Raw genomic sequence first — 13773 nt, forward strand, 5'->3', positions numbered from 1 at the left:
GATCAAGAGTTTTCATGGAAAGAGAAGGAGCAAAGAAAAATGGTACTGTTGGAGAATGTAAGCTACTGCCTTTTGCAGGTAAAATATTTAATACAAACTTTTAATATTGGGGTAGCTTATGAAAAAATATTTCTTCAACACAAAAATAAACAAAATTTGTATCACTTCAACTTCTGAAATAGTGAAGCAAATCTATGCCCCTTTATATGGAACACTGTCCAAAATAAATTATACATTGAAATAAGTAAAATTCAGAAGAAAGAATACTGAATGATGTCATTTATGTAATGCGTATACATAGAGCATCTTTCGAAGGATACAGAGAAACTGATAATGGTGGTCGCCTTCAAGGACGGGAAATGGGTGGCTAGGAGAAATTTTGAAGGGGAAACTTATTTTTCACTGAATTGTTAATTTTTTTGAGTTTTGTATAATGTACATATATTTCCAATCTATAAAATATTTTAAAAATATAAAAAATTATAAACTGTTTTAAAGAGATGCAAAATATATTGGTGAATATGCAAAAACAAAACAAAAGAAACAAAGTTTCAGTCACCAGTGGAATTATATTTCAAAAACTATGATGCAGTCTGTTAATAAGTCTATAGCAGACCAAAAATACTTGGCCAAAATAAATCAATGGATATGGTGTGTGCCATACCTCCCCTATTTTGCTACTTTAGCCATCATTGTTTTTTAAACTGTACATTTAAAAACTGTAACTGATATAGTGGTTATAAATAAAGGCTTTTAAAGAGATGGTACTCAGTGGAGTTCTGCTTCATCCAATTTTATATCTACAACAGCTTCACAATAATCATCGTAATTTTTTTTATACTTCAGAGACAATACTGACCCAGCAAGCTGTCAACTGTACATGTGGTTTCCTAGAAGTATTTTTTTCAAGAATTGTGAGGCTATATTAAAACACCATTTACCATAATACTCGATGTTGTCTTTGTCTCTAAGGTGGTGGTAACTCTGTTAATCAATCTATTAATCCCACTTGGAATGTGATGATTAATTACTAAGAAATGCCTAACTGCTGACTGAAATGCAAGAAAATCCAGTTAAGGTGATACAAGAAAACTCAATATGGAAAACAAATATCATTTTTTACTTTATTCATAGCTTAAAATGTAATGCCATACAATTTTAACAATCACTTAAAAAAGGATTTAGATTTGCATAAAACAAAAGCAAAAGAGAAAGATATGAAATAAAATGCCACCTTGCTTCAAGTTTTCAAATCAGTATTTGGAGTACTAATATACACCTATATACATTGCAAGTATATTATATAAATATACTATGAGTAATCTTGAATCCACAATAAATATCAAGGAGGTTTTTAGGCACACGGCATAGAAAAATGCAGAATCTGCATAATTCTTGAGAGTGCTGAGTGACTCACTCTTAGATCATTTTCACACATATATTTTACACAAAATATACAGCCATCACACACATGATCCCCAGTCACCTCGGAGTCTAACCTTTCATCCCAATATAAGTGCCTTCTTATTCTTTGATACTACTTCTCTATACAGCCATTACATAAGAAAATATTTTGCAGTTTTCTTCAACTAGTTGCCTAAGAAGGTATCAATGCTACCAAAATAAGTACAGTCTATATACACAATATAATCATGGAAATGTGTTGAGAGGCACCAACTTACAGAACTGTTAATTGTAATACTGGGAGTTACCCTGAAGGCAAACTTACTCATTTTAAAGTATACCATTTTTGAATTGCCAATAGTATTACATCCAGAAATTTTTAGAAACTGAGGTAACATCTGTTTGTTTGTGTGTGGTTTTTTTGTTGTTGTTGTTGTTGTTTTAGAGATAGAAATACTTGAAAAAACACCAAGACTATTTTTAAAAATTCTGACGACCATGAACCTCAGTCACTGTAAGCTTGTCTGCAACTCTTTCTGTGCAAATGTAAACTGAAGAACCCAAAGGAACACTCTAGCTGAATTTACATACACTGTTAGGGTTAAAGATCACAGCCATGGATAACCTGAGATCGCCCTCTGATAAAGGAAGCCTAATGCTTCTCTTCATTGAGCCAATGTTCATTGACAAAGATGAACCGAATAAAACCCACTGATTCCCCACCCCCGCCAGCTACAAATCAGATTCTGGCATATCTGGCATATCTGCCATCAAATACCCTATTCCATATCGTCCATTGGGAGCAGTATCCAGAGTTGGTGATCCACTCTGTTTCCGATAAATATTTTTACCAAAATTTGGAGAGGACATCTCGCTTGGTATCTTTCCATGAATGAGGCTTGCATCATCTCCCTCTAAGTTTACAGGCTCCTTCAGGACCCTTCCTCTCTTATAGGTCACAGAGGCTAAATTACCAGAGCTATCATCTAAAAGGTTGCAGCGACGAATGAGGAAGACAACCGGGACGGGGAGTATGGCTAGGACAACCAGAGAGACACAGACAACCATTCCCCAGGTTGGATAGCTCAGAAATTCTTCAGATGCCTGTTAAAGCCAAAAAAAAGTATTTATTAATATTCAGGGTTGTAATCAAAGAATCTGGGCTAGTCTTATGACTTGCTTTGTCCAGTAGACTGCTGTGGAAATGACATTCAGCAACTTTCAAGGCTAGGTTTTAAAGGCCGTGCAGTTTTGGCTTCTGTTACATAGAATGCTGCCCTGAATCCATATTGCTCGAAAGAAGCCAAGAATGAAAAATCAGAGAGTGACACTGACTCTCCAAGTTTAATCAGCTTCCATAGGACCCAAGAAAAAATAAATCATTACATTTTGGGGTAGTTCATTATTAAGCAATGGATACCTGTTACATAAGTCCTAAAATCTAAATTGTGAAGCGCATCTGGGCCAAAGGGGTTGGGTAAGGGATAACAGGCTTGTTCATGCCCCAGTCATAAATTTAGTTGTTATTATATAGAATTATTGACCATGGAATAAAGATCAGAGTTATCTCTGAAAAGTAAGCACTCTAATTTTATAACAGCTAATATATGTTTTATGATTGCATTATTATGTGGGTAATACAGCTTGAGAACAGAATTAAAATAGTGGTTGCTAATATAAAACAGCAATAACAAAATTTTACTTCAACAGTTACTTAAATTATGTCTACATGGCTAACACATATTTTCATTGTTATATAGTATCTGGGATACAATTTAATATATTCATACCATATATGAAAAATATTTCCGATGGTTTGAACAACATGTTTTCTAGTTAAAGGCCGGGTGATTATTGGTTCATCTATAGTGACATAAATAAAGCTACTAATGAGAACCAAGTTACTGTTTCTTGTGTATTAAAAAAGAAAATCTACAAAAAAAAATCTACAGTATACAAAAAAATCATACATGTTTGTGACCAAACAAAACATAAATCTCTAGATCCTTGCATAAAAGCAATACGATGCATTAAACAGCAAAATATGCTGTGAAGAAAGCAAAAGACAAAAACTTCTAAAATGGCATTTTACATATATTTTTTTCTACAAATTCTTATTTTGTAGTTTACCTTATCTTCAATCCATGCATTATAGCCAGGAGGACTTAATCCCATATTCACAACACTAGCTATTAGCAGTGATAATAGCATTAGAGGAGAAATATATTTCCACATATAGTAGTAATATCTGTTGGGAGCAAAACCCAGCATATCCCTTAGGTCTTCCATAAACCTAAATAAAAAGAAAGCAAGTTTTCCTCAAGCTTAATGTAATACCTTAAAAATGTGCATTCTATCAATGGTATGACGGGTTTAGACATGATACCCCATGCACCTTTTATACTGAATCAAACAGTCCTATTAGAAGATGACTTAAAAATTAAGAGCACATATACGGTAAAATGGAACCAGTTAATTACATGCTGTAATTTTTATTTAGTGAAAGCCCTCTTAAGCCAATCACTGAAAAGTTTCCTTCTACTGATGACTTTCTTGTCTATGAACACAGTATTTGCAATACATTAAAAATTCCTTGTCTTCTTGTCTTTATTTAGCAATAATTAATTAATATCATCCAATATACAATCCATGTTTATATTACCTATAGTCTCATTTCTTTTTATACTCTGGTCATTTGAATTGAAAGGTCAATACATTGCAACTACTTGATGTGTCTCTCAAGCCCATTCTTTCATTTTATTAAATGTATTAGGGTGACATTAGTTAATAAAATTAGATGGGTTTCAAGTGTACATTTCTGTAATACATCATCTATATGTTGCATTGTGTGCTCATCACCCAGAGTCAGTTCTCCTTCCATCCCTTTCACCCTCTTCTACCACCCCACCCCTTACCCTCCGGTAACCGCTAAACTGTTGTCTGTGTTTATGACTTTTTGCTTGTTTGTTTATCTTGTTCATTTGTTGCTTTCAGATTTATATCCCACATATGAGTGAAGTCGTATCTCTAGGTTCCTTCTACAAATCTCTTTTGTTTCTTCCAATTTTCTGCTGAATCAGCTGGGTCCTCTGTACTGCAGTTTGCCAGTCTGGCTTTTGCTGATTGCATCCCCACAGTGTTGCTTCACAAGTACATCTGATCCTCCTACTTCCTGTAAATTAGTACTTCGACCTAGTATTGATCAGACTTTCTTTTAAGTGAGCTTACTGAGGTATTATTTACATGAAATAAAATTCACCCTCTTTAGGTGGACGATGTTAACACTGTCAAAGCACATGGTTATTACACACTAGTTTATATCCCTTAATATTTATCTAGAGATAAATATTTACTGCCTACACACCAGTGCTGTACCGATATTTCTGTAGATTTTGGGGTGGTCTAAAGCTAGTTCTCGAGAAGATTCTTCAAACAGGGAACACAATAACTATATTCCCTAATTTCCTGCATGCTTGTAATTGTTTGTCTCTGGTCACTATATTTACATATCATTTTATCTGGATTTGAAATCTGTGGCTTACATTTTTTTCCGTGAGAATCATTAAGTATGTCTACATAATATTGTTCCAAAATGTTTGACTATCACATTTTTCTCTTACAAATAATTTTGCTTATTTTCTATTGTTTTTGCCTAGATTCCCCCTTTTTTTTTTCTTTGTTTGAAGTAATATCCTAGACTATGTCCTGCTGTTGGCCATGATGTCTATTTTTCCAAGCATATTGTTCCCCCTCTCAACACTCAAATTGTCATGTATTTCAGGTGAGTTTCCTGAATTATAGTTTTTAGTATTTTTTCTGGCCACTGTGCTGAGATCCTCATTGTACATATGGTGAATCACCTCTGCCTATCTCCTGTTTCTACCCCCTTTTTTTTTTATATCCTCCATTATTTCTCCTTGGTTCTAAAAGTATTCCTCCTTTCTAGCTTCTAATACTTGTGGAAATAGCCATTGTGTTTATTGTTTTTGTGATCTTTTTAATTTGATATTCATTTCTGAGCTGTTTTTCTTTTATTCAAAATTATTTCCTAAGTTATACCACCTCTGTTTTCAAATCTTCCTTTCCCTAATTATCATATTTAATGATTTTTAAGTAGCCGATACATGCTTTTCTTTTGTGGCTTCTATCGTTTATTTTTAAATCAATTTCAACTCATTTTGAAATATTGTTAGTTTTCCATTTATTTTGCTTGAGTGCTTTTGTTGTTTGCAGGCATATTGTTCTGCTCCTTTTCTCTCTCTCTTTAATAATTGTTCTTAAGATTTCACCACAATTAAATAACATACATTTTCCTGTATTTTTAGGAGACAGGGAGGGCATTTCCTGTTTCTGCAAAGTAATCGAAAATTCACCTCATAATTTCTCAGTTGTACCTCTTTTGCAGTCCTCCTTATATTTATCTGGACTTTCTTCTTCCATTGGCCCTACTGTCTCTCTCCTGCTCAATTCAGGTTTTGCTCCCATCACTTTCTCTTCAGTGCAGAGCTTTCCCTTTAAGAGAACTGTGTTTCTTATTTTCAAGAGTTTTTGGAGACCAGATTGTTCCAGCACTGATGATCTTGCTGCATTTTGATCCATCTGCATTCCTTCAAGTGAGGGCAAGGACCCTATAAAATTTCTCCCGTTTTAGGTCACTATCTTCAGATTAGCCTACCGTACTTTGCAGGGAGAATCTGGGGATGATTTGGGAACTGTCAGAAGTCCAGCTGCATATCCTCTGCCATCTCCCACACAGATGTCGTACCACACATGTCTTGTGGCTGTCAGTGGTTTGTCCCTTACCTCTCATATTTGAGGGTCCATGAGAATGTCTTCTTGCCATGCCCATGGGTATTTGTTTTTGCTCTGCTAGTCATTCTTTCTTTTTTTAAAAGGAGATTTTGGGAGATGCAAGAACCACACTGCCATTACTTACAGCTTCACAGGAAACGTCTCATTCTCTTTCATTCATATTTCTCCCTAATCCCTAAATTGCTGTGCTTCAATAGATAGTATTTTTCTGCATTTGAATTTGCTGTCTCAAAAGTTTAGGTTTGGTTGCCTTCTTTCTCACAACTCTGTCTCTGGAAACACAGGCACAAGTGACAGAGAACGGAGAGAAGAATCGAGCTCATGAAACTGTTGAAAGTATAAACAGGAAGAATCTAAGGTTGCTACAGAAATCTAAAAGAGGGGAATGTATTGAAATGAGAACATTTTAGACATGGGAATTCTAAACCTGCTCCTAAGCCAAAATATGAGCTTTGGAGACCAAAGGACCTGGTTTCAAATCACGGCTCTGTCACCTTTAATGTATATCTTAGTCCCTCTGAGATTCGTTTTGGGCATTTTCAAAAAAGACAATAGCTATCTTGGAAGGTTATTGTTAGGCTCCTAGACAACTGTGCAGAGCACACCACCTCACATGCAAGTAGGAATTTAATAGATGTATCTATGATTAGCATTATTCCTCCTTTTGGTTTAAGTATTATTATTTAGCAACACTACTAAAAGAGATATTCTTTACTATGCTTATTGTAAATGACCAAATGTTTAAATGGAAATCTAAATTATGACCTTATTGATCCACAGACTAGTCTAATAACAATATCAAATTCCAACACGGTGCAGGTTAGAAGTTGGAGGCAGATTACTAAAGTGTAGAGATAACTGGTTTTGAAATTATGGTCTAAATTAAACTCCTAGCTCTACAACTAACATACTGAGTCCTATATAAGTAGGGCCAATTTTCCATCTGTGATATGGGTGCTATTAGTTACCACAGAGCATTTTTATAAAGATTAAGGATTAATGCATGTCAGACAGCTATTACTACTATTGCTATCTAGTACATGATTACAAAATATAAGTTTTCCTACCCTTCATTGTCTGGACCTTTTGACAATGATAAAAACTTTCCTTAAGCTTTGCCACCAAGTTCAGTCAATACCAACAACGTTCTTTGTATCGTTTAAAAGGACTCTGGTTTTCATTCAACACACCTATTCCTACTTTAAACAGAACTCGAATAAGCTTGATGATCTTATTGCCTTAGTCCATATATGTTAATCACAGATAACAACTTTAAAAAAATATTGGACAAGGCCTCCAGAGACTTTTTCTTCTGTGATTACTCTAGTGTTTCATTTCACACCAAGTATATATACTTTTCACATTAAGTAGGTATATAATTCAGAGGTTTAGGCATCTAGTAAATTCAAGTAATAACTCCATATAAATTTGAAGTTTATATAAAGTAAATGCTATGTACATTTCAGAACAGGATGTATCATTTACCAAAATTGACCTGCCATATAAGGCCTGCTCTATGTAGCATAATAAAATAAAATCCCTCTCATAAAACAGGTTAGCAAGGTAATTAGGAGCATAGGTTTTAGAGTTAAGCAGAAAAGGCTATGAATCCCAGTCTGCCTCTGTCCAGGTGAGATGAGCAAGTCAATTGGTGTCTCACTAAGCCTGCGGTTTCTCATCTGTGAAATGCAGACAATAAAAACGCAAAACAAAAAGGTTCTTAAAACATAGCCAATACTCACTAGATCTTGGAAGTTACTATTTGATAACCAGAATTAAATCAAAACTCCAGAATATTAGCCGATATTATCAAATACACAATTCTATCCAGTTACCTAATAGAGGAATATACTTTATTAAAATTGTTGAATACAGAAGAACTTGTAAAAGATTTGAATTACTGGCATTTTTCCCTCTAGTCATTTCCCTCCTCTTCTAAATGAAATAGATATTGACAATTAGTGTTTCCAAAATAGAGATGAAAAATGAATGCATAAAAGTAAATATACTTACTTATCTATGCCATAGACAAAGGACACAGCAATATTCTCCAAAACGACTACAATTAGCAGAGGCAGTGTAGCAGAATAATCATCAAACATTGTAACAAAGTAATTTCCAGAGCGTTGCACAAATATCAGGCCAATACAAAATGCCAGAAGACAACAGATAACTGGACAAAAGGAATAAATGAAAAATTAAGCCTTTCTTCAGAATCAAGTCTTTTAAACATCATTATGAATTATTATACTGAAACAATAATTTTGTTTTCACTTTTATGACTGTCAATGAAATAAATAGGCAAGACCTTTCCTAATACTGTGGAATATCACATATTGGGAGGTAGTTACCTGAGTTAGCCCCGATTTAATATAAATTCATTGTAAGACAGTAACTCAACTCATTTCCCTGAGTCTATGGAAAATTACTTAGAAAGCACAAATAATAAATGAGGCAAAACTGAGAAGATTTTAAAAGTATAACTTTCCATGCCCTTTTGCCTTTATTAATAGCAAAGTGACGTTTTCAGGGGCCAAATTGTTCAGAGGTAATTTCTACTTTCAATAATGTTTTATAATTTTGGAAGCTATATTGAATTTTTGAATTAATAATGAGGCTAATACAGCACATAATGAGTGTGATGACATATTTTTATATTTGATTGAAATATGGTTGATTTTAAAGCATAACTGGAAAAAAAAATCCGATCAGGCGTAACCAAAGCACCAACACAAATCTATACCTTAATATTCCCGGAACAGATTACTTGGGAATACAATTATACAGGGTTGGGTAATCTGATTATCCAAGTAACTAAGAAGAACCATTTAAAAGGAGTTTCTGCAGTAGGATCTAAGAAAGATGCAGAAACTTCTGACCATTAATATAAAAACTTACATTGCTGAAATCCACATAATATTTCCATAGTTTTGTTAGACCCTTCATTCTCTCATGCATGTTAGTAGAGAAGCCCTCCAAAACAATATGACTGTGTTCTATTTTTCAACCACCTTTTAGCAAAGGTGAGTAAAAGTGAAAGAAGTAGAGCAGTTCAGGAGGAGAGAAAAACAGACATCCCTGTGTTCAAAGATGGGGTTTCCCTAACAATCTCAATAAGTAGGGGTTAAATTAAGCCATCACTGCCATCTCCTAAGCACTATGCCAGTGGTATGAGTTACATAAACAAATATTTTATATAAACCTAATTTAGAAAAGGAAAAGCAACATGTACTGTACTTGGAGTCTATACATATTGAAATATTTCAATGCTTGTCACAGTATATTGTCTCAGGATGGAAGTAGCAGAGCTTAAATATGAGTCATAGCCTATGTCTCCCAATTACACTATAGTATAAGGTAAATATGAAGAAAGTGCATTCTAGGTGGTACAGACAATAAGAGTTTCAGTGGAGATGTGAGAGGAAAAGATAATGTACTATCAGAGAAGACAAAAACACATCTGAAAAAGGTAACGGGGGGACATTTCATCAGGGTAAAATATAACTTAAAGTACAAGCATGATCCCAAAAATAGGCAATGGGAGAGGAGAGTACATTCCCCTTTGCTCTGACCAAACAGGTCTCTGGTGGGAGTCAGCTAATACTACCTTGTGTGTTTTTCCCTCCACACTGTTTTTTTTTTCCCCTTTAATTTGGCAAGTCCTGATACCTCAGGAGGGTTTGGTTATGGGGCAAATATGAGGAAAGAAGCAAAGATGACTGTTATTTAGACTGTACATTAGCAGGATATTGACAGCCTTAAATGAAATAGAAACTTCAAAGTAGAGACTGCCTTTTGGGAGAAGATAAAGAAGTTTCTCATTTATGTTTGGCTGAATTCAGGTTATTTACTATAAATATTTTTAAAAACTGCTGAAATTGTTTTACAAACACACACACATGCACACACTTAGCGAGCAGTGATAAAAGTATATATTTGAGAGTTATTTACACATAAATTATTACTAAATCTTTCAGAACTAAAAACAGAGGCTTGGGGAGCTTGTGCACCACTGCCCAGCACTCAAGATCACCTACATTTTTTGTTCCAATTTATTTTTGCCGGACTTAGAAACACTTCCTGCACTCTGGTCTGACTGGCTTCCTTATGGTTCCCTCTATCTCTGTTTATATATGCGTACTAAAGCTATCCTCGGGCCTCTGAGGCCAAGAAGACTCTTCCCCTTTCAAATTCAACTTCTATTTCATTTACAGTTCCATTATATATTTAGATGACCTTTTTTCTTCTTTTTTATTCTTTTAAGATGCAAAGTCTCCATTATGCTATCTATCAGTATATTACATGGTACAAGTCTTATCTATCCAGCTTGATTTTAATTATAAGTACTATTATTTTTGGAGAAGAGGTTCTCTCATATCTCTGTATTTCTGCTATAATTTCCATCCTTTATAACAAGAGGTATGACAATTAAGTTCTAGAACTTTTTGCAATGATGTTGCTAACCTATTTTTGATATCAGAGGGATTATTCATTATGAATTTGTACCAACTGGACAGTTAACCAAGTTTCCTATTTGGAAGTGCTGAAAAGGCTATGTGAAAAAGTTAGACCACCTGAACATTTCACCAACAATTCATGGCTCTTGCATCATGACAATGCACCAGCTCACACAACACTGTCTGTGAGGAAGTTTTTAGCTAGTAAACAAATAACTGTATTGGAACACCCTCCCTAGTCACCTGATCTGGCCCCCAATGACTTCTTTCTTTACCCAAAGATAAAGGAAAACATTTGGGTGACATTCAGGACATCAGGGGTAATACAACAACAGCTTTGATGGCCATTCCAGAAAAAGAGTTTCAAAATAGCTTTGAAGGGTGGACTAGGCACTGGCATTGGTGCATAGCTTCCCAAGGAGAGTACTTCAAAGGTGACTCTAGTGATATTCAGCAATGAGGTATGTAGCACTTTTTCTAGGATGAGTTCGCTAACTTAATTGTCTGATCTCGTAGTATATCCCTCAAGTACAAGATTCATACAGTAAAAAACTGGCATTATAAGAAATGCTCGCAGATGGGACTTATTAACAACCATTGATATTGATTAAATGTTTTATTGTCTTTCCACCTAGAGACATTAACTACTAGTAAAGCACAATAACTATTTTATATGAGAAGTAAATTTAGGTTTATCAATTTCAGCTATGGCCTCTTTGGAAAAGGAGTAATGGATCTGAACTACCTCGTTATAATTGTGTGATTTGTATACAAAATTATACATGAACATTCTATGACTTTATTCTAGTGCCAGTAATTCATGATAATAATATTACCTATTAATAAAGAGCAACATAATAAATAATGATTAATAAATACTATGAGCTATATTAAATCTATCATTTGCACATTATATAAATGTATAAGTAATATGACAAATAATAGCAATGCATATTAATAAATAGACATTAATAAAACCCAAAATATAACACTTTCCTATTTGCATTTCTGATCCTTCACCAAGAGTCAAGTAGCCTCGATCAATTCAACAAAACATCAAATATGTAAAAACTCACCAGCAAGAATTTCTTTCCTCACTTTGAAAGTGTCCACAATAGGTGTGATAATCCCTTCAATGGTTCCAAACATGCTGCCCAGCCCTAGATTTACCAGCATGAGAAAGAACATCACCGACCAGAAGGGAGATGCAGGGAAATGTGTCATTGCTTCTGTAAAGGCAATGAAAGCTAAACCAGTTCCCTGAACGGCCTGTAAAATATATAAAATAACAACATTAATACAGAACAATATTAAGTGATTGTGATATATATATGATATATACATATATTTATATATATGAGATATCTCATATATAAAAATATATATATCATATTTATATTTATATGTAAAATATATAAATATATGAGATAAATATAATATATTTAATATATTTAATACATATAATATAAATATAATATATATAAATATACGAGATAAAAATATATATGTATCATATATATGACATATGTATATATATATATATCAAAGGAGAGGGAAAATTCTGAGTTAATGCCTGGGAGTAACTGGAAATAAATATGCTATCATGTTGTCTCTTAAGAAATTGTGCCTTTAAACAAGTTTCAAATTGATGGTATTATCTCATAAAGGCAACAGATAGACCAGAATTAAAAAAAAAAAAAAAAATCTAAGGGCAAGTTAGTAATTAAATCTTTCCTCACAGAATTCAAGGTTTTTATAGTAATGATGGTTTCATCCATAATTTTCTGCACATGATGCTTTATGTTTAGTCTCAGTAATAGTTAGCTATCTGAAAGTGATTAATGGCCAATTTTTCTATTATATTTTCCCTTTTGGCAACACAGTAAGAAGGTGACAACCACTTACAGAATACGTATTAATGTTTATCTATTTTGTGTAATTAAAGTATATGACAGTAACTAAGAAAAAGAACTTAACCGTGACTTGTGGAATATAATTGTTGAAGTAGCCAAATATCATTCATGTGTCAAAACAATCATAATATAAAAATGATAGTCATTCAAATTTTGTATTAAATATACCAGGAAAGGTATAGGACTAAGTTCATTTTCTATGATGGAAATCAATTTACATTCATAGTTTAAATTACTGTGTCTTAATCAATGAAATTGTTTTTTTTTTTTTTTAAGCAAAGCAAACCTTTATGATTTAAGAAATTACGTTTTCTGAAATAATGTGAATTTTGAACCAGCACAACCTTCCACCAACATTTTAAAGGTCATTTTCCTTAAAAATAAAACAAAAAAATCTTCCAGAGAATGCATATTTTAACTAAATGATAATTATTTTATTGCTTAAACATAGCCTACTAACTTTGTTTAGCTCATCTCCAATTTGACAGGAATTGAGATGAAGAGCAGGAAACTCTTCTTCTTTCACTTTTTGAATGATGTCATAAACTAAATGATAATCCTCTGTAGTAATAGCTGAAAAGTTGATGTGATGGGGGATAATATCCTGACTAATGTTGCCCATTTTCAAAAATGTTATGATCATTTTCGAATTTCTGAAAAATAGAACAATATATTAATGAAGACTTACGGGTTTGGGGGGTATATTTTTTTATATAGTTATACCATCAAAAGCCAAAGGAAATTAATATCCATACTCTGCAACGCATTTCTCATTTATGACATTTGCTTTGAAGCCCAGAACTGCAAACACCACCAATGTTGCCAGGACAGAGGTAAAAAAATTGATGAAGGACACCAAGACAGCATCAAAGTGGCAGTTGTTGTCTCTCTTGTTGTAGCTTGAAAAGGCAATGACGCCACCAAATCCCAGACCTAAGGCAAAGAACACCTGAGTAGCAGCTTCTCTCCAGACCTTGGGCTCCAGCATGATTTCCAGCTGTTTAAAAGGAAACATGATAGAAGTCAGCAGCAAAATAATATGTCAGACTAATCTACATGGAATTACTTGTATTGTTTAAATATATCATAATACTTATGCACCCAAAGTTTATTGAAATTGGGGAGATAATCTGTTAAGTAGAAATAATGTTTTCATTTAAAAATGAAACAAAGAATATGAATAAGAA

General features: G+C 33.6%; 1 protein-coding gene across 1 annotated transcript in view; it reads right to left on the reverse strand.

The window, feature by feature from the left end:
* Nucleotides 1–1099: 1099 nt before the first annotated feature.
* Nucleotides 1100–13773, reverse strand: part of SLC6A15 (solute carrier family 6 member 15) — a 45522-nt gene continuing 32848 nt past the window's right edge. The window contains exons 8-13 of the mRNA XM_074325337.2: nucleotides 13342–13583; nucleotides 13047–13239; nucleotides 11750–11942; nucleotides 8230–8389; nucleotides 3535–3697; nucleotides 1100–2508 (exon numbers count right to left, since the gene is read on the reverse strand). Coding sequence (XP_074181438.1) covers nucleotides 2137–2508; nucleotides 3535–3697; nucleotides 8230–8389; nucleotides 11750–11942; nucleotides 13047–13239; nucleotides 13342–13583 — 1323 coding nt within the window. The 3' untranslated portion in view covers nucleotides 1100–2136. The remainder of the gene's footprint in view (nucleotides 2509–3534; nucleotides 3698–8229; nucleotides 8390–11749; nucleotides 11943–13046; nucleotides 13240–13341; nucleotides 13584–13773) is intronic.

This window comes from Rhinolophus sinicus, chromosome 1 (genome assembly GCF_057876585.1).
Source record: "Rhinolophus sinicus isolate RSI-liver-muscle chromosome 1, RSI-T2T, whole genome shotgun sequence".
In the NCBI taxonomy this organism is placed as follows: domain Eukaryota; kingdom Metazoa; phylum Chordata; class Mammalia; order Chiroptera; family Rhinolophidae; genus Rhinolophus; species Rhinolophus sinicus.